Consider the following 26,203-nt stretch of genomic DNA (forward strand, 5'->3'; position numbering starts at 1 on the left):
ATATAAAACAACATGATATAAATATAAAAATTATAAGAAAAATGAAATGACTGTTTGAGAGATTTTACCTAAAAGGGGCAAAGAGTTGCCTCTTTTTGATGGATTTTTTAAGTGTGGAGTTCGAGATAGATATTCATCGAAGTGTCAGGATAAATCCGAACTCTATACTCCAACACCCATTAATTCAAATAATTATTTAAAAAATATAAAATGAAATAATAAATAATAAAAAAAATAAAAAAAGCAAATAACATGCATTAAAGAAAAATTTTAATAATAAACACGTAAACAAGGTAATAAATTACCTTAAACTATTAAACACATAATTGGATGTATTATGAACCACCTAAATCAACAAACGCGTGCATGTAGATATCATCATTTTTTTCTATCATAGCATGCCACATTTATCGTGTAAATGGGGCAGGAATTCTGATGATAGGATTCCTTTGAGTTATTCCAGGGATATCTCTAGGTGATAAGAATTTCGAGACTTTACCAAAACGTTGGGATGGTTTTCGAATGATTTTTCAATAAAATATTGTCGACCCCATTATTTAAAACAAACAAATCACGACACCATTTTACACTTGCATCATGTGCATAGGTACAACCGAATAAAGGATTCAATCAGATAACATAATAAAGAATTAATTAATAAGAAGGATTAAGAAAACACAAGAATAAAATCAAGGTAGGCTACAATATGATAACTTAAGATTGAATGGTACTGTTCGTGGAACGGGCGTCACGGAGGTGCTGACCCTTCTCCGTGCGTAACCGCGCTCCCGAACCCATCTTTAAAAAACGTGGACCAGTTCTCGTTCTTTCGACGAACGCTAAAATTAATTTAGGACTTCGTCGATTAAGAACCAGGTTAATAGGTGACCAATCACACCTAGATAAAGAAAGATTGGGGGCGACTCCCACACCTTCGCGATTTTAATTTTCGCCTCGCGTCTGGCGTACGGGTTTCCGGACCCGCACGTCACGACAAGGACATGCTATCGTTAGTTTTGAGACTCGGACTCTTGAGAGACGCACGCTGACACTAGCGAATAGCCATGGTGAATTGATTATGCAAATATTAGATACTCCAAGAAGTAAGTTAAGGGCGTGTGCTTGGAACTGGAAGGGCCATATATATGTGTGACTACTCTAGTTTTAATTTTGAGGAGAGGGAGTCTGCGCCTGAGCCCTAAAGCCGTAATGGGTGTGGCTGCATCATCTTGGAATGACACGTCACATGGGCAGTCTCATTCATAAGTAGTGATAAGCGACCTCACCTGACATGCTTTAATTAAGTAACAGTAGCACAGCTGAGTCAAGTTCAAATGTCAGCTTTTCCAATTGAATGGTACTAGTAGTAATTGAGGGGACAGCCAATGCGCGTCGGAGAAGATGAATGATTTCGTCGAGGGTGAATCAAACAGAAGTGATAGCCATTTAGAATTCGTCGGCTTTGCCAAGCGCATCGCATGGCCCATGCCATCACAATATCAGATAGCCCTGACCCTGAAAAACCTAGCGACATCAAATACACAAACCACACTGACTTTTATTTAAATTTTTCTCTCTTTTGGGTTTAGCCAATGCCATTGAGGAGATGGGCATCTGTGGATGAGCGAAGAGAGTATGGAAGCTACCTGATTTCAATACTGAAATCCTAACAAAGTGTATGGGTCGTACCGTACGTCCTCCACTGCAGATTGCAATTCGGACCAGGAGGCGTTGCAGTAACATCACAACATGGTTACTTTGGTCTGTAAGAAAGTCATGGCAAGCAGGTATGAAAGGGGTAGAGCCAGAAGCTTGATGCAGGTCTTTCACCAAGCACAAATGCCAAGTTGCCATGAACTTACATATTCCAGTCAACAAGTAAGCAACTTTCATGTAGTTATTGAATAAATACATGGAATGAGATGAAAATATTCAAAAACAAATAATATTTTTTTGCTTTCAGAAAAGTATAGCCGATTGATGGAGCAGAGGACAATCAATAATTATATCCTGGGGTTAATCACGGCGTCAGTTAACCCTTGAGACAAAAGCTAAGTGGGACCATTTGTTATACTTTTTGATTATGTTATTAGAGGTGGGACCCCACAAACTTGTTGTCTCCTTTATTTGGTAAACATAATAATAATTAAAATGGGGCATCCCATTGAAAAAATGGAGAGATAATAAAATAATAATAATAATTCCATTGAAATGGAATTAATAGTTTTAACATTTATTTAATTAATTAGCAACGAATCTTTGTGTTTTGAAACGTAGATCAATGGCGGCGGAGCTGACGAGGATGGTCTACACACATTAAACATTATAAATTTAGCCGTCGATTTTGAACATGGAAAATTCGTCAATTGGGAAGAGAAAGATGAAAGAATTACTACAAGTGGATCCATAAACATCGAACCGAAACAACAAGACAAATTAAGCCCCCAACATAGAATAGAATACCAAATCAATAACCCCTACGGCTATCAAGTGCATGTGCATGCGCATTCCAGATTTATCCTTACTGCCTGCCCACCGCAATAAATTAATGCTCTATTTACATGTCATTCCAATCAAAAGCAGTGACCAAATTATTATATGTATAATTTTTGGCTACTTACTTACAACACTAATTAATTGTCGAAATATATTTTATTGACTCTATATATATATATATATATATATATATATATATATATATATGTATATATCAACAAATTAAGTGACAAAAACAAACTTTTTACTCATTGACCCATTTTATTACTCTTGGTAAACCAAAAGGCATGCAATTCCATTATTGCTACTTATGAAATGTTTTGAATCTTACAAGGTTGATTTTTCCAAGGGAAGAGTTACAATTATATATTGCTAAGCAAGTATTGTGGAAGTATGATAAGAGGCGTGGTCCAATAATCTGTCAAATTATCCAATCCTCGTTTCTTAGGACGTCCCTACTCCCTCGTAATCATCTGTCCACACCAAAAACAAAAAAGCAAAGGTGGAATCATTTCACAACCCACAACTTAACTTATGGATGGAAAAACGACAAATTAAGCCTTGTGATTCTCTATTCTCCAGGTTTTTCAACATACATAACATGACTGCTCCATTAAAAGACATGCATATATATATATATATTTGTCAAATTAATATTATCTATGTGTGTGTGCTATAAAAATTTTATCTTTTTAGGCCAAATGGAACAGAGAATATTAATAATGTATACACCTCTTTAATTGACACAGGACACATGCAACCAAGTCTAAAGCTGAAAATGAAAGCAAGCAGCAGGTCTGAGTTGATGAATGAAACCTAGCTAATTACGTTAAATTTCATTTGGTTTGTGACTTTGTCCCCTACTCCTTTAATTTCATGGCCTTGTTGCGTAAGGCCTTTCGTCACCACCAAATTAATTGTACATCTAAGATGTAATCCCAGGTGGTGGGACCTGCAACATGGAATAGACAACTTTATATATACGACCCCTGTAGCTGTATTTTCCAATTTTTGACTTGCTTGCCCAATAGATCCTACAATTCTTCATTCTTCTGTTGGTGATTTTTAAGGATCATTTCTTGAAATTGCCAGGGCAAGCAAAACTGAATTCATTTGAACCCACAGATACAAGTAGCTAGGTAGCTAGCTAGCTAGGCAGATGTTAGCATCAATAAAGAAATGAGGACTAGGGCTGCTACCATCGCATTAATTGCACTTGAAGGCTACACAAGACTTGTCCCTCTCCGAATCACAACTAGTTAATCCCATAATTGAATACATTATACACATATACAGCCTAGACCAGCAGAAAATTAAGTTTTAAAAATCATAAAATTATGATGGATGTTGCCACAAGTGTACGCGCATGTGCATATATGACTCAGCTTCCGTTAAAGAATTAACACAACATGTGTCCTGTTAATGTCAATTGTTACGGGGAAGGTGTTTTTTGCATTTGCCTCTATTGCTGCCTATATATAGATTCATAAGCGTGACAGCCGAATCCTATAAACTCTTCTTAATCTTTTATCATATATTCTCTAAACCATAAACACAGATGCTAGGATCACTTTAGACAAATCCGATCCTGACATCCACATATATAATTCACATTGATCAGATTCAGACATAGTAATTATCTCTCGCTCATGGTCTCTGCACTCAGCTCAACTTGGCATTAATTAATTTTCAGGTTCGTCATCTTTCTCTTTGAGGCACGCTGGCTGCACCAGCCTAATATTACATTGATCAATATTGAATATATAGATATTTCCATCCATTTTATTACATCTGCAGTATGAGAGTTTTGTTTTGTGTGGATTGTTCTGTTTAGATGATGAAATTGAATGATGCGTGTCTATGTAATTGAGATCACTTTTTCACTTGAGAATTAAGCCACAATAATTAAATCCAAGGTCTCCACTCATCTTCCAATTGGGGTTCGACTTGTTCTTTCTTGGTTGTTACATATATATATATATATATATATATATATTCTCCCTGATGAAATCCCTTCTTGCCTTGTTGTGCTTTTCTCAAACCTTCCACATCCATATCTTTGATTCTTTATGTTTACGTAACGTTTTCAAACTTTTCCCTTCCCTTCCATTTTCACATACTATTTCATGCTCAGCCAATCCATCCATCCATCCTTATTTTTCTAGTTGTTTTCAGGCCAAAATTCTATTCTGTCATTATGAAATAGTGCGTATAAAATTACATACCAATATTACTACTTTTGTGCTTCTTTTTATATATAGGATCTACCAAATAAACAAATTCTAAACGCATGTATATACTTACTATATATCCATGTCCATTAGTAATTTGTATGTGCTTATAGATCTAATTTAGTTGTCGATCATAAATTAATCATATTTTTGGATTTCTTAGACAAACTCAGATATCTCGTCCTTACACACAAGAATTTTGGTCGATATATTTTTAATTTGAGGACACAGGTAGTAGCAAATTAAAATATGACTACGTCCAATATGGTAATTAATGTTTGAATTTGATTTTAAATTATCAAGTGATGGTAGCGAGCGGCTGTAGTTGGGATAATAGGACTTTGTCCTCTTCACATTATATTATTGTTTATTAATGTTAGATGGAGTAACATGCATACACATGACACATGACTCGTTTCCACAGTGGCGGAAGTGGAACCCAATGGCAATAGCAATAGCAATATTATTGTTGTTTCGTCATGGGGATGGCCTCATTTCAGATGCTTAAAACGGTGATGTATATTCACAGCAAAACCATCTGATTATTATACCCCTTCTGGCCTTACCAAGTATGAGAAGTAGTCAGTGCTGTAGATAAATTGGGAATGAAGTCATGATCAAGCCTGAAAGCTAAAGTGTGATTTGGATTGGGATTATTACCCCCGGTGGTGGTACCAGCTGGACCACAAGTCACTACCAAACAAGGCCTCGAATAAATAATTAATTAATTACAATAATTTTCCATTGGCATTTGGCATTTACAAAACGCTATCCAAATTCAGAGGCTGGCTACCATCACCTCAAATGGATTTACTAAGGTGCCATTTGACACACCGGGTTTATAATTTGCCTCCCAAAATTCACTGCATCCTCGAGGATCTAGTGCCCAATCGGGGCTTCAGTAGAGTAGGAAGGCCCCCGCGTCGCCTTGGTGTGTCGGGACCTGATACTTTTGTTCATGTTTCTCCCAAAAGTAGGCGCAGCATCTTAATTTGTCACCCAACACTTTTAAACTACTTTTCAAGGTAACTTTCTGCATGATTACTCTTTAATTTCAATTAGCAATTAGGAAAACAACTCCCACAATTGAACTTGTCTCCTTGGCGTGTCCTTTGTACCATTGATGATCATAGGGGGCCTAACGTGCATCACGTTCTAAAAGAAAAAGAGCCGCCACTCATTGAAGGGTACGTAACGTATATATATACATATACTTAGATGATAGATATGATGACCAGAAGTGTCTGACTCCGGTCCAGGAATTGGTGAGGTTAGCAATAAAATAATACAAAGCATCACCACCCGCCAGCCACCGTTTCCATAAGTACCAAAGTACCAACATATATATATTCAAAGTCGTGACAAGTTGGGGTACCTTCACCGTTCCTTCCTCCTCCAGTACTCATGGACACATTGATTCATCACATGTCTTTTACCAATGCTTGCTTTTAGCTTCGCCCGAGTTTGGATACAAGTCATGCAAACTTTTCTTTTGATTTTGTTTTGACGTCTCCATTTTGTGATCATGCACTCCCCTCGCCTCTGCTCCTTCGCAGGATTTTCCTCCTGTTCTTTTAGCATCAGATATTTTTGCACATTCCAATAGCTGCTACACAAACATACTCTTCAACAAACAGGAGAAATTGAAACAAGGATAGCTGCACCAAATATATTTTCTGTCTGATTTATACATCAAAGAATAATTGAAGGTGAATTAGAATAATTATAAGATGGGTTTCTGGACACTGTTCGAGGTGGCTTCCATGCCAATTTTGCAAGTACTGATAATAAGCGTGTTGGGAGCTTTCATGGCAACTGATCACTGCAAACTTCTTTCAGCAGACACCCGGAGATCCTTGAATAAGGTACTGCTACTATTTAATTAATTGTTTGCATGCGTGCACAAGCCCTTTTCTTTATGTTGGTGAAATTGACTTTGGTGCATGATCATGTTCCTCACTTCTGGGTTTCTCCGTCTTATATTTATTTTGCTCTGTAAAACGCAGCTTGTGTTCGTGGTGTTTACCCCCTCGCTCATGTTTGCAAGTCTTGCCAAGACTGTCACGCTCCAAGACATTATTTCATGGTAGGATACTTTACTGTTTCTTGTTTTTGTTCCTTTTTTTTTCCTATACACTCTATGTTTTTCTCTTTAATTATCGTATGAAAAAAAAAAAAGTTTAAGCAGCAGGACTACTTAGATATTCATATGAGAGGGGACAAAATAACTCTGTTTCGGCATTGTAAACATCTCTTTTTTTTGTCTCTAAGAAAATCTAGAGAGGAAGACTAAATTTTTTTTCCGGTTCAAAAATTATAACTGAGGAAATACAAACATACAAACATACAGGTGGCGTGGTTTTAATGTGTTTGATCATCAATTCACAGGTGGTTTATGCCTGTAAATATTGGGATTACCTTTCTAGTGGGAGGAATTGTTGGATGGATTGTGGTTAAGATACTGAGACCAAAGCCTCATCTGGAGGGTCTTATCATTGCTACATGTTCATCTGGTAAAGCTGACAGCTTTCAAGGGTTCAAGCTTTTTCCATACATACCCATTTTTACACATTCAAGTAGTTGACTAATTTGTATTTAAATGCATGTTGAATTAGGGAACTTGGGAAATCTTCTCCTTATAGTCGTCCCTGCAGTCTGCAATGAGGATGGAAGCCCGTTTGGGAATCGTAATGTTTGCAGCTCAGTGGGACTTTCATACGCATCTTTCTCCATGGCGGTAATGTGATTATTTCAAGGCCTTTTACCCACAAGCTTTTGGCTGCAGAATCTAGGAAGCTAGTAAGCCCTGCTTTTCTGAGTAGAAGGTCTGATCAATCATGTATGCTTTGGCTAATAATTAATGCAGCTTGGTGGTTTCTACGTCTGGACTATCACTTACCAAATGGTAAAAACTTCAGCTGTAAAATTCAAAGCACTTGAAGCGGCTGAGGACTTGGCTTCAAAAGAACCCAACAAGAACTTAGATGCCACAGCCGAAAGTCACCTTCTGAAAGGAAAAGGTCATCAAGAGCAAGTTGCTATAACAGCGGCAACAAAGTCCGTTGTAGATCCAGAGAAGCAATTGGTAGGTAGCCTTTGCACAAAAGAGTTTCTGGTATAAGCCAGAGGCATCTGGTATACTAGGAGTAATATATAAATTAAACACAAGTACTATTCAGTAACACTCTTGGCCTTTAAAATGACTGTAACAGCAGAATGTATCCCAAGAAACTGGGCCCAATGAAAAAGGGCAGGCATCGTTCTGGATTAAAGTGGTCAGGTTTCTTCATCAGATTTTGGAAGAGCTCATGGCACCTCCAACGCTTGGTGCAGTAAGTTTCTAAGTTGCACTTGTACATGTTCATTTTTCAACGACACAAATAAGAATTAAATAAATGATGCTCGACCATGATCAGATTTTGGGTTTCATCTTTGGGGCGACCACGTGGCTGAGAAACCTTATAATTGGTGAGGGGGCTCCACTACGGGTAATCCAAGACTCCATTAAACTGCTAGGGTAAGCTCTTCTCCCTTACTCTGTTCATAAATATTTCGTTTTGATTGAATAATATAATGAAATGGAAGGCTCCTTGTTGTATTATTTTGTTCGGATAAGCTATCGTAACAAGTGCTAACGAAGTAAAAGAACTGTGCAGGGATGGAACGATTCCTTGTATCACCCTCATACTAGGAGCCAACTTGATTCAAGGTAGAGCTGACCGTAAAATTTCCTAATTAATGCTGTTTGGTCAAGGAAACACATTCTTACTTAGGAATATAAATGAATAGGTTTACGTTCATCGGCAATTAAACCTTTGATTATCGTGGGAGTGGTCTGTGTTCGATACGTTATTCTCCCAGCTGTTGGCATTTGGATTGTTAAAGCAGCCGGGAACCTTGGCTTCCTGCCACCGGACCCTTTGTTCCACTACGTACTGATGATTCAGTTTACTGTGCCACCTGCCATGAATATTGGTGAGTAAAGGGTTCATAGATTACCCACCAGTGTTGTGCCCGCTAGGTACAGTCTTACGTAAATGATTGCTAATTGGGTAATTGCAGGTACCATGACCCAGCTTTTTGATGTGGGTCAAGAGGAGTGCTCGGTCCTCTTCCTGTGGACGTACTTGGCTGCTGCCCTAGCACTCACCACCTGGTCAACAGTGTTCATGTGGATCTTGACCTGAAAGCCCCCAACCCAACCTAGGAAAGCCCAAAAGAAAGAGCCATCTCCAATCAGATTCTTTTCTCTCGTTTGTTTTAGATACAAACACTATTACTATATATGCTACCCGTCATTTCTTTTTGTTTTAGTCATGTCAACTTGCGTGGATAACAGCGGAGGTCAAAGGGCTTCCATAGCGTGGACATATACGTACATAGGCGTAGTGAGTTGAAAAACCGAAAAACAAGACCGAGAGTACACATCTCAAGCAGAAGAAAAGCCTTGTGCTGTCCTTTCTGTGTCTGGGGGCACAAGGTATTTTGTATGTAAAATTGTATTAGCTCGTGATATTCATTTCAATATCATCATATAGTTGGATTCTTTCTCTTTTAGCTTTTGGTTGAAACTTGAATGAAATGCAACTTTATGTAGCAGTCTGAATGTCGGATACCATATCCTGACACTCTCGAGAATAAAATAGAGCATCAGCACCCAGAACTTACAACAACTCAAACGATATTGATTTAAAATAACAATTATATGAACAACCTTCTGAGCCAATGAAGGGTCCACATAGCAGTTTCAACTTCTCTAATTAAGAAGAGTTTTTGATCCACAACCTCCAAGCCAACCCTCACTGTTTGCGGAACAGTGTTGAAAAGGCTATGTCCATCTTTACAATCTTATACTGCTGCTCATCCACAAAAAACTTCCCACCTCATTTCTCTCCTTCTATACCACATCTCTAAATAGACTATTGTCAGTTTTTTATGCATGAACGCAGTTAACAACTTCCATGCTTTAATGGAAGTGGAAAACATAGGACTAAACTGAAACAAGTTGACGATTCAACAGTAAGCTTCATGCATAAATAATCCAACAATATGCATAAAAGAATTACAAGAAATCAGTCCTAGTAGTAAGTAGTAACTCAATGTTCGAATATTAACTTGATTTGGGTGCCTAAGCAAGTATAGTGTGCCCTGTTTACTTGTCTCAGCAGAAATGCCCTGTTTACTAGCATTGCCCTAGTTTTCTGTCACTCAATTTGTGTGGCAGGGCCAAGATGAGTATGATACTATCAACTAGCCACCCAAATGAAGCTGATAGTTGGCTGCCAAGATGGAGATCTCCAAAAGAACAAACGGCATATGACAAAGCACTGAAAGCAAAAACTATGAAATGAAGATTAAAGAGCAGACCTCTATTACTGAAATCATATAACTTTCACCATCCATGTGCTTAACAAATGTCTCTGTTAACAGTGAAAACATCCCATAAAAATACTAGGAACATTTTATTAGTTGTATGAGTCAAACTTAGTATAGTTAGCAACAAGATAACTCATGGAACTAACTACGAGAAGCATAGAATTTGCAGAGGGCAGTGCTGGATAGAGCTCTAATTCTATTGCACATGGTCATGTTTTTGTTCTTAACCTTATCCAGAACGAGGGATAGCAGTAACACATTGTTGACTGGGATTTTTGAGAAAGTTGATCTCACAGCCACAATTTTAAATTAGCATTACGATCCCAGTGTCCAGATAATGAAATGCATGGAATCACTAGTTTATAAAAACAACCTGATGAAGAACAACATAAGTATCGACAATGAAAATGGTGGAAACAAGCATGCAAAGTATCACAGATTTGGTAAGCTGTAGCTCTACAGTAAATGCCGCTAGGGTTTCAATTCAGAAGTCAGAAGATACCTTCTTTACTTTGCTGGCCTTGGTCTTCCGGCTGAAAATGTTGCTCTGTAACATCTTCTCAATTGATTTCTGCCTCCAGCCTCCAACAATCTATTTTTCTTTTTTGGCTTGAATTGTTTTCATGTTGTTCAATTTGAGTTGTGCTGCTTTTTGTGCAGTTGAAGCAAAGAATCAGGAAGTGTTACACTGCTGGGTGAAGGTTTAAAAACCAGATTAAAATGCAGGGCGCTCATACCTGACTGACTGCCTGCCTTGTAATTCCTCAACCCGAACCCATAAATTAAAACATCCCCACCATGCAAGCTTCTAGCATAAGGTTTTCTCTCTTGTTTAATTATTATAATTTCTTTTTTTGGCATAAACTGATTTTAAGAAGATTGCTCACTTGGGATCTTTCCTCAGAACTTCAAATTGTCCACGATCATGTGGACAATGATAAGGCTTACAATAAATATAAAAATTAACTAAACTAAAGACAATGAAAAACAAATACATCCATTCTTCACTTGGTAGACAAGGGAAGAAGTAAAGAAAAGGCAGTCATGCTTTATTAATGTGATAATAGTCAAACTAGACAAGCACATCAAATCAATCTTTCCAATCCAGTTTATGAACTCAAATTTAGCAGAGTATTTGAAGAGATGTATATAGCAGGATCTTCACCGTCCATCACAGTGAATTCCACCAATAGCAACCAGCACTTGAGATGACCAAAAATGCTCATCTGATAAATTGTTCAATGCTGGACTAGGTTTGCTATACAAATCCCATGAGTAGGGGTTTTTTTTTTTTTTCATTCATTAACTATCATCTCAAATCATTGGCACATGTAGGAATTTAAAGCCAACTTCCACGTGGAATTCCATAACACTAACTTTCCCATAGGTGGAAACACTGGGGTATTTGATGATTCTCACCTTTTCTGAGACAAAAAGACAAGAAGACCACTTTTGGGTCCCTCAACCAGCAACCACAGAGACAAAATAAAACTTAAGATGCAATTATTCCCTGTTCCACAATAAACAGGAGGGCACATAAGGCCTGAGAAAATCTCCTTTCCTTCTGCTTTTCCCCTTTTTCAAACAATTAATCCTAGCCTTTTGCAACCAACATAAAATGCCTAGTCATTTAAATAATCGCACCACTCACAAGTCCATCATAAATGCTCTTACGTAACATGCATATGATGGCAAGACATTCCACAAAATCAGTAATGAAACATTTTTTTATTTAATTTTCTTCTTTGGCTGCCAAATTAAAAAGATTGATTTGAAATGGTGAAAGAAAAAAAATATGCTTAGGTTGGCAAAAGAAAAGACATATAGTTATACTTATGTCTTCTTTTCTGCTGTAGGAACTTCCAAATCTACATTCATGCATGGTAGCAAGACACCAGAAGAAGCCTTCTTTAACACACTTTCAGCATGAATGGATTACATTTCATGAATTATTTTGAAGTGTATTTTACCTATAAGTGTTTGCTATTGTTATTGGGCTTGTTATTGGGCCGCAGCAACAGTGATAAAATTTCAGAGAATTGAGGTCGCTTTGATGGGCAATTATTCCAGCACTTGGTCATCAGAGATTTGAGGATTTGTGGGCAGTCCTTCGGGATATCAGGCCTTAGGCCACAAGCAGCTATTCCTACTGCTGCTTGCACCGGTGAACATGCAGAATAGGCTGCCTCACCAGTCACCATCTCCCAAATCACCATCCCAAAACTATAGGAATTGCTCATCCATGTCTCAGTAACATTCTCTGGGTCCCCAGCAATGATCTGCATTCAAAAAATACAAGGAAGGGCCAAAAAATGATCAGCCTCTGCAATGCAAGTTGTATAGAATTGGAATATGAAAAGAAACAATGATAATGAACATATAAAGTATTATTATGTTGGAGTATCATTTCACTGAAGTTTGCACTTCTCCTTAATAAAACTTCTTATGCCTTTCAAAAAAAATCATTATTGTGTTCTTTTACTCCAAAATATCAACATTTTTAAACACTGAACAAATTAATTATTGGAATCCATATAAGCATAAGTAACAAGCAGCATTTGAAAAAGTTAAACAGACCTAACTTGCAGGTAGAAAGAGAAACATTCAGTTAAAGTGTAAATAAATTTTCACCAACAGAACAACCCCCCCCCCCCCCCCCCCCTCTGCTCATGAGTACTACATGTGCCAAAACAAAAAACACATGAGTAATAAAAAATGGCATCACAATATGCTCACTGAAATATATGGAATATGTCATAAGTTATTTCCTCTAGTTTTGCTTTAAAGATAATCATAATATTAACATCAATTAGGCGAAGACTTCTGGAAAAGTAGCAGTCACACAGTGGCCTCCGAGATTAGGTATGGAAAAAGACTAAATTCCTAACATTAAAAAGTTCCAGTATGAGGGCTCCACAATTAGACAATTGGTAAAAGTGGCTTCAACAGTGTTGATGATTTGTTTAATTGAGAACGTACGAGTACATAAATAAAGGTAAACCATATTGAAGTGTAAAGAAAAAACAATCATTAAGACATGTTACGCATGCCCAAACAATGATGTTGGATAAGTGACATAAAGTCTCTTTTAGCAAGATTAGATTGATCCTAAGAGTTGTACCCACATACATTGAACCTGAAGAACATTACATAAACACAACAAAAACCAATGTCGATTGCCCAAAGTGATAAATCAACTGTTGAGATGGTTTATTTAGGTGAATTTGATTTATTATAGCTGGACAGTGCTTGGTGAAGTAGACCAGGCATGATGGTTATGACCAATGCAGGAGGATAGAGTTTGTGCTCTAGGAAGTGGGGATGGAATAAGGTTATGACCAATGCTGATGAACCATGCTAACAGAATTCAGAAAACAGTAATTAAGATGATACAAACCTCAGGAGCTAGCCAACGGTAACCATCAGTTTCATACTCCATTGCCTCGCCAACATTCTTGCAAGCTGTGACTATACCCATGTCCCCCAAGCAAGCATTACTATGTTTATCTAGCAGAATCCTCTGTGTGTTGAGGTCTCTGTATGCAACACCATGATCATTCATAAACTTGACCCCTTCAGCTACATCAGCAGCAATTCTTATTATCTCCTTAATCTGAAGCTTCTTGTTCTTTAGCATCAAATCATGGACTGATCCACCTTCCATCAACTTGGTCACGACACACAACCCATTATTTTCATCAACACAAACACCATAAAATTGCAAAATGTTCCTATGCCCACAAGTCATCAGCTCTAAGAGATCTTTTCGAAGTTCAAACTCATAAGAATTCCCCTTGTCACATCCTTTGAGCTTTTCAATTCCAACACGTTTACCCTTGTAAACACCTTTAAACGAGTTGGGTCCAATCTGATCGACAAACTCAAGATTGTCAGAGTTTAAGAGCCATTTTCCAATCTCGTCCCCACCTGATTGGATGGTTTGCCATTCATCAACCAATACAACAAACGATGAAGTGGGCAGAGGCATTTGAAGCTGAATCTTTGTATTTGAATTTTCAATCCCATTTCTATGAGTCTGCTCAATTGCGTCTTCTTCAATTTCCCCAAAGTCTCTCCCTTTAGAATTCTCCTCCTGACACCCGCAAAGCCCAAATGGTAGCTTCACAGTGGTCATTTTGGGTTTCTTGATAGCAGATTTGAGGGCATTCTCGATGTGGGATTTAAATAACTTGTCTTGGGCCGGTTGAACCAAGAACAGAATGATTCCAAGAGTAAAGCCTTTCTTCTCAAATATCTGTATCTTCTTGCAACAAATGGAAGCGGTATCAAGAGCACCAGACATGGCAGACCAAGAAAAGGAAGAGTTACAAGCAAATGTGAGCTTAAAAACAGAACCTTGTACCTCATCCTCAGACACTTGTTGAATGAATATAGCGGGGTGATCATCCCCTGATGCCTGCTCTATCAATTTTATATGTAGAAACACTTCTTTCATATCAAAGCCCGCCTGCGCATAACTGCCAAAATAATACCCCAAAAGAATGACAAAAATGCAAAATTGAGGAAGAAAAAATAGGAAAATTTTAGCAAAATGTAACGCAATACCACTTTAAACGTTTTAAATAATAATAATGAGAAAACCAAAGGATCACTGTTTATAGATGCAAGAAAAAACAAAACCATGCTTCAGAGTTGAGTTTAGTTAACGCTGAGGAAACTATTTTCAAATTTGTGTTGCGTTCTTGCATTTCTCAGAGTAAGAAAAGAGAAGCCCAAACTGAGTATGAAGCAGGAACAAACAAGGCAAGGCAAGGCGACCTGAGAGGCAAGGAATCATAATGCTTCCTAATATTGGAGACAAGCTTCTCAGGCAACTGACTTCCAGGATAAAGCTGTGTCAAGTTCCGTACAACTGTACCCCAGACCACTTTTCGGCAAGTCTCGACCTTGGAGGCAGAATGGACAGAAACAGAAGGGGGCAAGTGCTGATCACGTTGGGAGGAGTCGAGGTTAAGCGAGTTCTTGAGGGAGGCGATGGCTTCGGAGACGTTCCTGCTGAGCCTCTGAAATCGTTTGTGCATGGCGGATGGCGCTTCGGCTTTGGCTGAAGCAGAGGAGGAAGAGCTCTCCTCGGATCTGTCGTTGGTCCGCATCAGGACCTGCTCCACCATGTCATCGTCGGTGGTTGCTCGGCTGGACCAGCACTCGAGGGCTGCAGCCATGGGAGTAGACCGGACTGCCTGGCTAATGGCGATGGTAATGTAGATGGCAAATGGGTCAAGCTGGAGGTCTATTTTTCTTTGTTCTGTAACAAAGGGGAGAGGGTGGTCTGGTCGAGATTTCTGACTTGCGGTCGTCGTCTTGTTTTAGTGTATATTTATTAATTGTCTGTGTTGGATTTCTGACACAGGAGGTAATTGGAAAGGAGGTGGTGGTGGGTTTGTTTTCGCTCCTCTCAGAGTAATAATAAATAATAAATAAATACTGGAACTAACTACGCTACTAACTTAAAAGGAGCAGAAAGTGTTTGATAGAGAAGGGGAAAGTATGCCTCTTCCGCTCTTGGCTCCGCGACGATGGACCATCATGGCATGCGCAATCATAATCACTCCTACTAGTTATGATGATCATCATCCGGATATATGCAAAACTCATCTCGGAACCATCAACCAGGCAACAACTACAAGGCTACATTTTCATTGGTGCCGGCCATGATGGCATGATGGTAATTATGGGGAAAGGACGGAGGGACGGGGTTCTCTTATGGTACACCACTGCCTGACCCACATCGGCGAAATCATTTGAAAAAGGGGATGTGTTTTTGAGCCGTTGATATAGGTGAATTACTTTTGGATATTTCTTTCCACCTTTGCGGTCTGGTCCCACATGTGCCATAAAGAAAAGAATCCAGGCTTTTCAGTTTGATGGATAAAATCATGACTCACTCCTTGCCCCCGATCCCATGCAATTTTCTCACCCCTAATATAACCAGTCAGTCATTGCCCCTCCATTTCATGTCTGTCATACGGAACAAAATTTGTTGTTGATCCAAGACCAACAAGACTCATTTGCTGTCTGGACCCGGCTCTTTAGTCTTTACTGACAGACGTCTTGAGCCCACCTGCAAAATCGTACGACTGAGAATCAAACTAGATCCAGCTCGAGCCCCAGACTCGACACCACACGACACATACAAAATGTTATCTATCACCCAAAGGCCGGAAGGAATTTGCATATTACCACAAGAACCAAGAATCAAACAATATTATCCATATAAAATTACACTTGTCTAAGCAAATCAAGGTTCCATGTTTGTCAACAGCTACGTCTTGGTCATCCCATCTCGTGCATGTTCTTCTAGATAAGAGTAAGCTGGAGTTTTGGCCGGTTTGGTTGGGGCTCCACAACCTCCATGTGGATCCTCACTGTTTGCAGAACACTGTAAATAAGGCTATTGTCCATCTTTACAATCCTCTGCTGCTGCTCATCCACAAACCACTCCCCGCCTCCCTTCTCTCCTCTTGTTGTCAAGTACACAGGTCCTTCTATGCCGTATCTGTCAACACACTAATGTTAATTTATGCACTTAACACAGTTCACAAACTAAACACAAGTGCAAAACATTCGCTAACCACTCTTAGTGTTACCTTTTTAAGCAAAATCAAAACCAAAACATTTTTCTTCTCTCTTTAAATTGGGAGGGGTTTAGCACTAACCGACTAGATGTAAAACAATTAAGTATCAACCATACACAAAAACATGCATTTGAACATTTCACTCATTGGTTAGTATACGATCCCTCTCAATGGTGGAGCCAAGATTTTAGATTTGAAGGGGCGAAATTGAAGAATTTAACATTTGAGGGGGCGAAATTATAAACTTTTAAAATAAAACAAAGAAAGAAAATATAAATTTTGAAATTTTGAGGGGCGAAGGTCCCTACTAGCCCCCCCTCCTTCCACCTCTAGTCCCCCTGTCTAAATAACAAGGTTCGAATCTCCTTCTCTCAATTAAAAAAAAACAATACAGAGAAACATTAAAAATCTTTTCTTTCCGCAGAGAGAGAGGGAACACAAATAAATAAGATCTAGGCTCATACTTGGGCACAAACACAATAAACCCGTTCGATCTTATCTTCACTATTCTGGCCTCTGTGTCAGTAGGACTGCAGCAGAAAAAATAAAAACAAATAACAACTTCCATTAGTTTTGGTGCATGTGCATTATGGTGCACACAGGCGTGTTTGACTGAGGGGGAGAGACTAAAGCACATACCGTTTTCTGAAGTAGATGAGCGTATGGAGCTCCACTGAAGCCCTGCTTGCCATTTGGGCATTCCTATGACGATAATTCAGATCTGAAAAGTGAGAGTACATATTTTATTTTTGTTGTCCAAAAGGTGAAGATGATTTTCAACCATGTGAAAATGAATAGGTAGACACACTGGCAGCCATGAATGGCTATCATGGGTACACAAATCATGTAAAGAATGTTTGCGAATCCATGTAGCCTAGAAACATTATGACAGCACAAAACTTACTATCAGCAATACTAGCGAGTTGGGTTCTGTCTTGGAATACTGATGGAAGCTTCTCGATCATCAGAGATGCAGCAAGCAACCTGTGCACAATCACATCTGCAAAGAGGGGAAAGTTGCATACTCAATTTATAGCCTCCTCTTACAACCAAGAAATTAGCAAATAAAGGAAAAGCAATAAACAAGTAAAATCACATCTGCAAAGAGGGGAAAATTGCATACTCGATTTATAGTCTCCTCTTGCAACCAAGAAATTAGCAAATAAAGGAAAAGCAACAGACAAGTTTCTATTCACTAACCAGCATATCTCCTAATAGGAGAAGTGAAATGAGTGTACATAGGCGCAGCAAGCCCATAATGATGATATTCTGGAGGGCTGAGATCCCCATTACAGAAGTAAACCGCCTGATTTGTAATCCAAGGCAAATTATTACAAGTTAAAATATGCCTCACCCAAAATTATCTGGAGACTCGCATAATTATCCTTGCTAACTCTACCTGTGTCATGCACCTAGTTGCCAGTATCCGAATCAGCTTATTAAAGTATGGATCATCACCCTGCAAGACATTCTTCCCAGAAGTAAAAAACCATCTATAGAGAGAAAGAGAGGCCAAACAAATACATGACCCAAGGAACAAAGCATAAAACAAAATTCAGAAGCCTGACAAGCTAGAAGTTGGACAAAGCAATCTCCATGAAATGGAACCATCTGAGGTTGTATATCAGCTGTGCTGACAGACAAACATATAATGAAAAGGAAACTTACCACAGCACGGTCAAGTGAGTCAGCCAATGCCTTTGATGATGAAACATCCAAGTCAAGTCCAACAGCAGCAGCAGTACACAACAAAGGTTCAAGCATCTCTCTGGTAGGAGTTGGATGACGCCTGCACCCAGAAACAAATGTTCAGAGAAGTAAGACTAGGTGTCGAACAACAGCAATACCCACAACTCTTACGGACTTTTGTCCATAAAAGGTCAGGATACCTGTAGTGGATGGTAAACTAAATTGCAGCATTTACGACTTTCAAAAATACTACAGATTGTTGGAGAGATCACTGGCAGACTCTATTCACAATTATCAGCCATATATGCTAATTCTATGGTTTAACACCATCTCTGACCAGGTGTTTCATACTTTATATACTAACACACAATCTTATTAATCCTATTACAAATAATTCCAGTGCTTTAAATTTACACAGGATCATCAACCGGGTCAGAACCCTGCTGGGATTTATGGAAAATATAATCATTTTCGAAGGGGGTATAATCATAAACCACTGACCAACATTAAACAGTGCATAAAAGAAAAGGTCCAGAACAGATGCAAGTCCCATAAGCAAATTGACATGGCATTAGTGACACGTAAATGACAAGTTTACCTTAGAAGTGAACACGAAGGAAAACAATCATATATTTTTTTGGCAACTGAAACGTTGGCAGCGAGCATAAATTCCTCAACCATTTGGTTTGCTTCTCGAATCTGATACATGCCTGCATGAATAACTCAGACATCAGAAAAACTGAAAGAAATACAAATCTTAAACACATATTCTCTCTGGATTTTGAAATCTTGAAATCATTCCAATTTATTAGCATTTTTCTTAATCATAATTATTAATAACTATCCTCCACTGTTGGACAAGGGAACAAAAGGCCAAAAGTGTAGAACAAAAATAAAAGGAAAAAAACAGTAAAAATAATAGAAGAAAATGAAAGTGACAATTTTTAATTAAATAAAAAAATTAACACAAATGAGTTTCTAAAATACTCAAGACATAAAGAAATTTTTGTAAGGAATATATCGTCCTCTAGAAAAAATGGGTCAAGACCAATAATTAGCATCATGATATACTTTCATTGTCTCACAGCAATTACTCATGCTTGCTGCCAGACAGAAAAAAGGTCATTTCATGCTGATGGAGTGCAGTACAGAGGCCTGCTGGAAAGCATATTAATAATTGAAATCATTTACTCATAGACAGACCCACAGAAAAATTTTTTCGAATTAAAGTTTAATATCTTGATTTATATTCCAGATTAGGATAAAATAATGGCATTAGGACAACAGACCAATATCAAGTGGATCATGAGTCTCAGTGTCAATTTGAAATTTGACTTCAGCAGAAGCCAGAGTTAAGGCTCCTCTATCGATACGCCTCTGCCTCATTATCTGCAGTTTCATAGATGAGAATAGACTTGTCAGGGGAATATAAACTGAAAAGGCCAATTAATCCCAGTACATTACTATTGAGAGCAGAAACAGACTCTTTAATAAGATACCTTAGCCAAAGCATTCATATTTCTCAAATCTGTAGTTAATGGGTCCATCAATCGACTGCAAAAGCACAAAAGCAATTAGAATGCTAGACATTTCATTCCACTAGGTCCTAAGAAACCAGATCCACCGTCATAAATAAGGTAATAGTTATATAATTAAGTAATAAATAGAAATGAAATCCATGATCCGCTTAAAAGAAATTTTCACAGATTGTATTCACATTTTATTTTTGACCAACTGAGCAAGAAGAAATGCCAAAAGTTCTTATGCCCTGAACATCGGACACAGCAAGAGCATAAACAAACTAGGACGATAATAGATGATACTTTTACCTAAACAACCATAGAAACAAATAGTAATAGCAAATGACAGCTGACAAACTAAGACGGCTATCAACTTTTAACATTTCCAAAACCCTAAAAACTGACATGCTCCCTATTCTTACTCAAATTTTTATAGCCCTTCGGCAAACAAGTAAATTCGAAGCTCTTTTAGAATCCCGAACTTAACATCCTAGCTGGAATGATCCTTTTTTCTCTCCACTGGTTAAGTTTGCTGCTTCACACTATTACTGACAGCAATTGCTTAATTGGTGAAGAAATTTGAGCTAAATAACGGGTCAATTTTTTATAGGGAATTAGATGCTAACGTAATGATGCAACTAGATCTCTTGAGGGAATTCCCTAGAATGCAATCAATGTTCAGAACAAAAATAAAGATAACAAGCCATGACTCCATAGTACAAAATTTTTCAAAGTCAGAATTATAACCACATAGCCTACAAGTGCATCTTCAATCAATCCAAGTAATGATATTATTCCAAATTAGTAACACAACTCCAACTCAATCTCTTCTCAATAATTGTATGTTACCATGCTGGTATTATGGCAAAAACACAATCACAACAACCAAACAAGAAAAAGAAACATAGCATTCCATAAATCAGATAAGGGAGGCAAGTAGTAAAAATGAGCTAGTCTTTTGACAATTATTCAAAAGTGCTACATGACAGCACCTATCATCCATCCTAGCCTGGGCTTCAACATAAGACAATGCAGCACATGATTTGATAACACTTTTTGTAAATCTTGTTGAGATAATCTCTGCTTCAGACGTCATTTCCTGGAATTGATGTAAAAGTATGTTTTATTTATTGGAACAGAATAAAGAAACCTAGCCTTATCATCATGCAAGTAAATTTACCAGCACATACCCAAATAACTGAGAAAGCTAGCCTTTCGACATCAGCTCTAAGTGAACATATATCTGCAAATAACGATCATTAGTAGTTTAGTATAAGAAAAAGAATTGAAAAATCAAGTATAGAATCCAACAAAACCTTTTTATGAGTTAACATATGCAACTCTAAAAAATAATTGGAAGGGGGGAAACAGACAAAAATTACCTTCTGTCAGAGGCTTGGGAAGCATGTCAATTCGGCGCTCAACAAGGTAGACAGATGTGCCCCTCTGGGAAGCTTCATCATCCAGCGGGGAGCCAGGATGAACAAAATTTGTTACATCAGCAATATCTGATCAAATATTATTAAAGAAGAACATTCAACCACATCAAGAAATTCTTAACACAAACTCCCTAATATTAGGAACATAAAATTGAGGGTATCAACTTTCTGATCCTCTCACTTCATAAGCAAAAAGATTATGAGTTTAACAGATAATGGAAGGAGATGCATCATAGAGGTGGAAAAGGGCTGTAGAGAGGAAATTTCAAAAAAGTATCATATGATGGTGTCACAAAAAGCACATCATTTTTCTTACATAACTAGGAACCAAATATTGAGAGCAGCAGGCATGAACCTCTGGAAGAAAGGAAAAGGGTTAATGAGTAAGTGTGGCATATCCATGTTAACTCTGATATTTGTTCCTTCACATAACGTGCAAGTCTGACTTCATAAAGCTTAAATAGTCAAAGTACTTAGGATACGAACTCCAACTTCGTAGTTTCCATTTGAAAGTGCTGTACAGTGTAGTGCATCATCAATGTCCTTGCAACCTGCACAAGCAAGAAGCATGATTATCTGTATGTCATTTGCAAAATGCATAATTCACTACAGTCCATTAAGAATACACACCAGGGGGATCCACACTAAAGACCTGCAAAGATCGCAAATCCAGCCTGATAGAATTTGTCACATCTTCACTAGACACAGACCATGGTAATGGTGGCAAGCAAGCTAAAACTTGGGCAGAGAAGGGCCTCGAGTTTATATCATTCTCTATCAACACCACCTGCACCACAAGTGTTATTAATCTCACTAATTACCATCACAAGGGTGGAGAGAGAGAGAGAGAGAATCACATACCTCACTTTCGGTATCTCTATCACCTATTTCTCCTATGACTCGTACATAATGACCAGAAGGATATCGAGATTGACGGTCCCAAGAATCAACTGCCACAATTATCCTCTTATCCAAAAGATTCTCAAGCTGTCGGGTTTGAATCCGAATCTTAGGAATTCTACGATCTTTGGAGACAAATAAGGCAGATGTAAAGCTTCCGGTACCAGCAGGCATACGCATTGGCTCCAAAGACCCACAATAACTGCAAGTGATCAGTAAGACTATGATCAAAGTAGCAATAAATAGTCAACACCAATAAGCAGGGCAAAATGAAGTAAAAGGCATTTTGAGTATGTTTGATTCGAATAGAGTATTAACGCATGATTTCACACAATTGGATATATGAAGAATTGATCTCAAATCTATTATCCAATACTGCTATTTGAAATGGATTCGGTAAGTACCATAAAGGTGACTGCCATGTTCTTTTACAAGATCAGCTTATTGTACATCCCAATAATCTCTACAAATCAAAATCATACAAGTAGATAATAGCCTGAATGCTAACAGTCATGCCATGAGACACACACATAAATAAAACTTGAACAGGCTGGAATAAAAGATAGAAAAGAAGTCATAGTCAAGCATATTTAGTTCATAACAGGGCTCTCACCTGGTTGAGGGGACAGTTATGGCATGCACCAGTGAAACAACAGATATAAAAACATTATGTTTATGATGGCGGAAAGTTAACTTACGAATGCCAGTTTCGCTTTATAATACCAACAACACGGCCAGATGGACGACATGGAGTGGGGTTCGTTTCAGTGGCAGAACCTGATACCAGATTTGTAGTTCTGGGAGCATCATCAGCACTGCTTGGAGCCAAATGAACATCATCTTCTTCCTCATCCTCTGCAGGGGAACAGAGAACATTATAAGAAACTTGACACATGCATGTGAAAGTGACAGCGGTATGTTGGTATTCAGTCTGCAAAACGTAACTATTGGCAAAAGTACTTTGTCCCCTTAGGCATGTTGGTATGTTGGTATCCGTTTATTGGTTTTTTACTGAATCATCACACTTCTTACAGAATCATTTATCTGCATGAAAAAGCATTGAATTTTTCCAATGAACCTAGGAAACATAAAAACTATAATACCTTCATCTGCAATGGATAAGTTCTTCTCCTCGCGCCATTCATCTTGAGGCAGAAGTTCGACAGCTACTATATCACCATCAAAAGATCTATTCATGTTTTGACGTCCATGTATAATTATTTCATCACCTATGCTCTCACTTCCAACATATGCTTCAAATGGATTGTAACGATTAACACGAAGCTTTCCTTGATGGTATATTCCACGATGCAAACCCAAAGTAATCTCAGACATGGGCTTATGCTGAGCAAAGAAAAGAAAAGAAAAGAATAAACCTTAGAGAACCAATTTGTTTCATTGGAAGACAACCAAATTCACAGTTTACAATTTATAATGGCAAGCAACATTAGCAGAATACCTCTTGATACACAACTTGTCTCTTGGAAGGTCTCAAATCTTCAACTTGTTCCATGGCAACATCTTCGGATTCGGATGCAGGATGGACAAGCAGGTCAAGCAACTCCGGTTGACCCAATGACTTTACATAGGACTGAACTGAAACAATTTGACCATTCAACAGTAAGCTTCATGCATGAATAGTTCCAATAATTTGCATATAGAGATGATAAAAGATCACTAACAGCAACTTGATATCTGAAATATCAAGTTGACTGAGGTGGCCAAGCGAAGTGTGCATACTTGTATCAGTGGAAATGCCCTCTTCAACAGCCCTCCTCTTATTTTCTCTGTCATTGGTTATAAGTAAAACTGGGGTTGCAGGACCAAGATGAGTTTGATACCATCGACTAGCCACCCGAATTGCTGAAGCACAATTCACCATCCCAAACAAGTTGAAATTCCGAAGCAAGCAGAAAGAATAAGCAAATGATGAGATGAAAGATTAAAGAGCAAAACTAACCTCTATCATTGTAATCGTTTGGAGTTTCACCATCCATGCGCTTTACAAATGTGTCTCTGTCAACAAAAGGAAAGAAGGAAAGATGTAGAAATATGACCTTGAAAAATACAAACATTTTACCAGTGGTAGTGAACCTGGTATGAGTGAAATCTAGTATAGCTAGCTGTATTGTATAGGTAATTAATGAATGAAGAGAATGAGAAAACTGACTTATGGAACTGGTTGCTGAAAACATAGAATTTGCGGAGAGGATTGGTTGAGAGAGCTCTAATTCTGTTGTGAACGGCCATGTTCTTGTTCTTAACCTCATCCAGCACCACCGATAGCAGTACCACGTTGTCGATTGCGGGATTCTCAAGCAAGTCGATCTTGTTACAAAAAAAAACACGCAGCACTTTCATTTTGACCAGAAACAGAACGGCAGATGATGGAAGGAATCACTATATTCAAGCAAAAAGAGAAAGAAAGAAAAAAAAAAAAGAACCTGATGAAGAAGGACATTAGTATCGAAAATGAGAATGGCAGAAGCATCCAAACGAGCACGCGAAGTGTCACATGTTTTGCAAGCAGTAGCTCCACAGTAAATGTCGTCTCTCAGATATATTTCTCTTACTTCCTGAATCATGCCATAAACAAATCAAAGGCCTTAGCTAGGGTTTTAACTTTTAATTACCTTTCATCAAATAATTACAGAGTAGCAGTACCTTCTTTATTCTGCCCCCCTTCGTCTTCCTGCTGAAAGTGTTGCTCTGCAACATCTTCTTTGCCTCCAACAAAATCTCTCGTCTCTTTTTCTTTCTTTCCTTTTTCTTTTCCTTATTTGAGCTTTAAATTTAGTCTTTTTCAAGTTGTGTAGCGGAGGCGGCAAAGAATCAACGAGACTTGTTAAAATCGACGGCCTTCTACTTGAAGCTTTTAAAACCTAAACCACGACGCATCCCTTCAGTTAACCTTCTACTTGAAGGAGAAGAAAAAAACATATTAAGTGAAAGGAAGAGAGACTTGGGAGAGGTTAGTTTAGGGAGAGAACGAAGAGAAAGGTGTCCCTATGCGAAGAGTATGTTCTTACTGAAACGCTGTGTTTGGGTAGTCAAAAAAAAAACAAAACAGGAAGAAGAAGAAGGAATGGGCTGCTTATTAGGCTAGGGTGTAATTAAATGTGTTTTTTCTCTTGACTTAATTGATTTAAGTTCAAAATTCAAGAAATTAAAAAACAAAATAATGATCAAAATTATAAAAAATCAAATATAACATTTTGATGAATTAATTTGTATTTTAAAATTTGTTGAGAAAATTTTTTAAAAAAACTATCAATACTTTAAAATAATTATTTTTAAATTTTTATTTTAAATTATTATTTCTTACTATTATCATTACTTGCAAAATTTTTTATTTAACATTAATTTTTCCATAAGTATTTGAAAAAAAATAATTTTACCCGAAGCCAGGCAGCATTCTAGTGATTTTATGAAAGTTAGATAATACTAGATTAAAATTAGAATTTTATTACCATGAAGTCTCGAAATGACGCACTCGTAGTTCTCCACTACCACAATTGCAAAGCAGTAATTAATTTTTCTTCCTTTTTACGTTTATGTTGGTTACATTAGGCCAACAATTTGAACTTTTTCCTTTCTTAAACTAACACTATAAAACATGAATCATATAAAGGTTGCTTGCGTCAAAATGCTCATATGTAACATTCGATGAGTGTCAGGATTAAATTAAAAATATGATAAATACAAAAGATCTAAACTATATTGATTTCTATATCCAACACCTGTACCGGTCTATAGTGTTTTATCACGTTTAAGGGATATTTTCGACTTTGACTTCTTTTTCTTCTTTCTTCCTTGACTCCCCTGCCTTCGACGAGTCTTGCTCACCACCCTTGCCGAACGCACTGCATCCAAGCTCATCGTCTAGGGAACATGGGCATACAATCTTTTCTGGGTGACTCATCCATCTTCTTTTTTGTTCAAAAAGAAAATCCAGC

The 26,203-nt window shown here is 37.8% G+C and overlaps 3 protein-coding genes across 5 annotated transcripts; 1 reads left to right on the top strand and 2 right to left on the bottom strand.

The window, feature by feature from the left end:
• On the top strand, positions 4,027–9,323 carry LOC18610628 (protein PIN-LIKES 7). Of its 2 annotated transcripts, XM_007046404.2 has the most exons (11): positions 4,027–4,189; positions 6,284–6,592; positions 6,734–6,813; positions 7,116–7,240; positions 7,343–7,464; positions 7,594–7,812; positions 7,940–8,059; positions 8,144–8,244; positions 8,384–8,436; positions 8,517–8,702; positions 8,790–9,323. In XM_007046404.2, exons 2-11 carry the CDS (start codon positions 6,458–6,460, stop codon positions 8,912–8,914), a joined length of 1,266 nt encoding a protein of 421 aa, XP_007046466.2. In that variant the 5' UTR covers positions 4,027–4,189; positions 6,284–6,457; the 3' UTR covers positions 8,915–9,323. The 2 variants fall into 2 exon arrangements, with proteins under 2 accessions (XP_007046466.2, XP_017979229.1); XM_018123740.1 differs by lacking the exon at positions 4,027–4,189 and having other exon boundaries at positions 5,437–6,592; positions 7,943–8,059.
• On the bottom strand, positions 11,908–16,164 carry LOC18610629. 2 transcript variants are annotated; one of them, XM_007046406.2, is made up of 4 exons: positions 14,883–16,164; positions 14,467–14,581; positions 13,501–14,358; positions 11,908–12,382 (listed from the first exon to the last, which is right to left on the bottom strand). In XM_007046406.2, exons 1-4 carry the CDS (start codon positions 15,284–15,286, stop codon positions 12,074–12,076), a joined length of 1,686 nt encoding a protein of 561 aa, XP_007046468.2. In that variant the 5' UTR covers positions 15,287–16,164; the 3' UTR covers positions 11,908–12,073. The 2 variants fall into 2 exon arrangements, with proteins under 2 accessions (XP_007046468.2, XP_007046467.2); XM_007046405.2 differs by having other exon boundaries at positions 13,501–14,581.
• Positions 16,270–25,308, bottom strand: LOC18610630 (exosome complex exonuclease RRP44 homolog A). The gene is made up of 24 exons (XM_007046408.2): positions 24,912–25,308; positions 24,692–24,823; positions 24,418–24,575; positions 24,208–24,263; positions 23,988–24,110; positions 23,707–23,843; positions 23,351–23,591; positions 22,946–23,102; positions 22,209–22,449; positions 21,978–22,134; positions 21,830–21,898; positions 21,291–21,416; positions 21,099–21,151; positions 20,901–21,007; positions 19,888–19,942; positions 19,678–19,777; positions 18,987–19,098; positions 18,368–18,488; positions 18,099–18,158; positions 17,900–18,005; positions 17,604–17,699; positions 17,339–17,420; positions 17,164–17,229; positions 16,270–16,620 (listed from the first exon to the last, which is right to left on the bottom strand). The coding sequence occupies exons 1-24, from the start codon at positions 24,963–24,965 to the stop codon at positions 16,422–16,424; spliced, it is 2,808 nt and encodes a 935-aa protein (XP_007046470.2). The 5' UTR covers positions 24,966–25,308; the 3' UTR covers positions 16,270–16,421.

This window comes from Theobroma cacao, chromosome 1 (assembly GCF_000208745.1).
Source record: "Theobroma cacao cultivar B97-61/B2 chromosome 1, Criollo_cocoa_genome_V2, whole genome shotgun sequence".
NCBI classification, from domain to species: domain Eukaryota; kingdom Viridiplantae; phylum Streptophyta; class Magnoliopsida; order Malvales; family Malvaceae; genus Theobroma; species Theobroma cacao.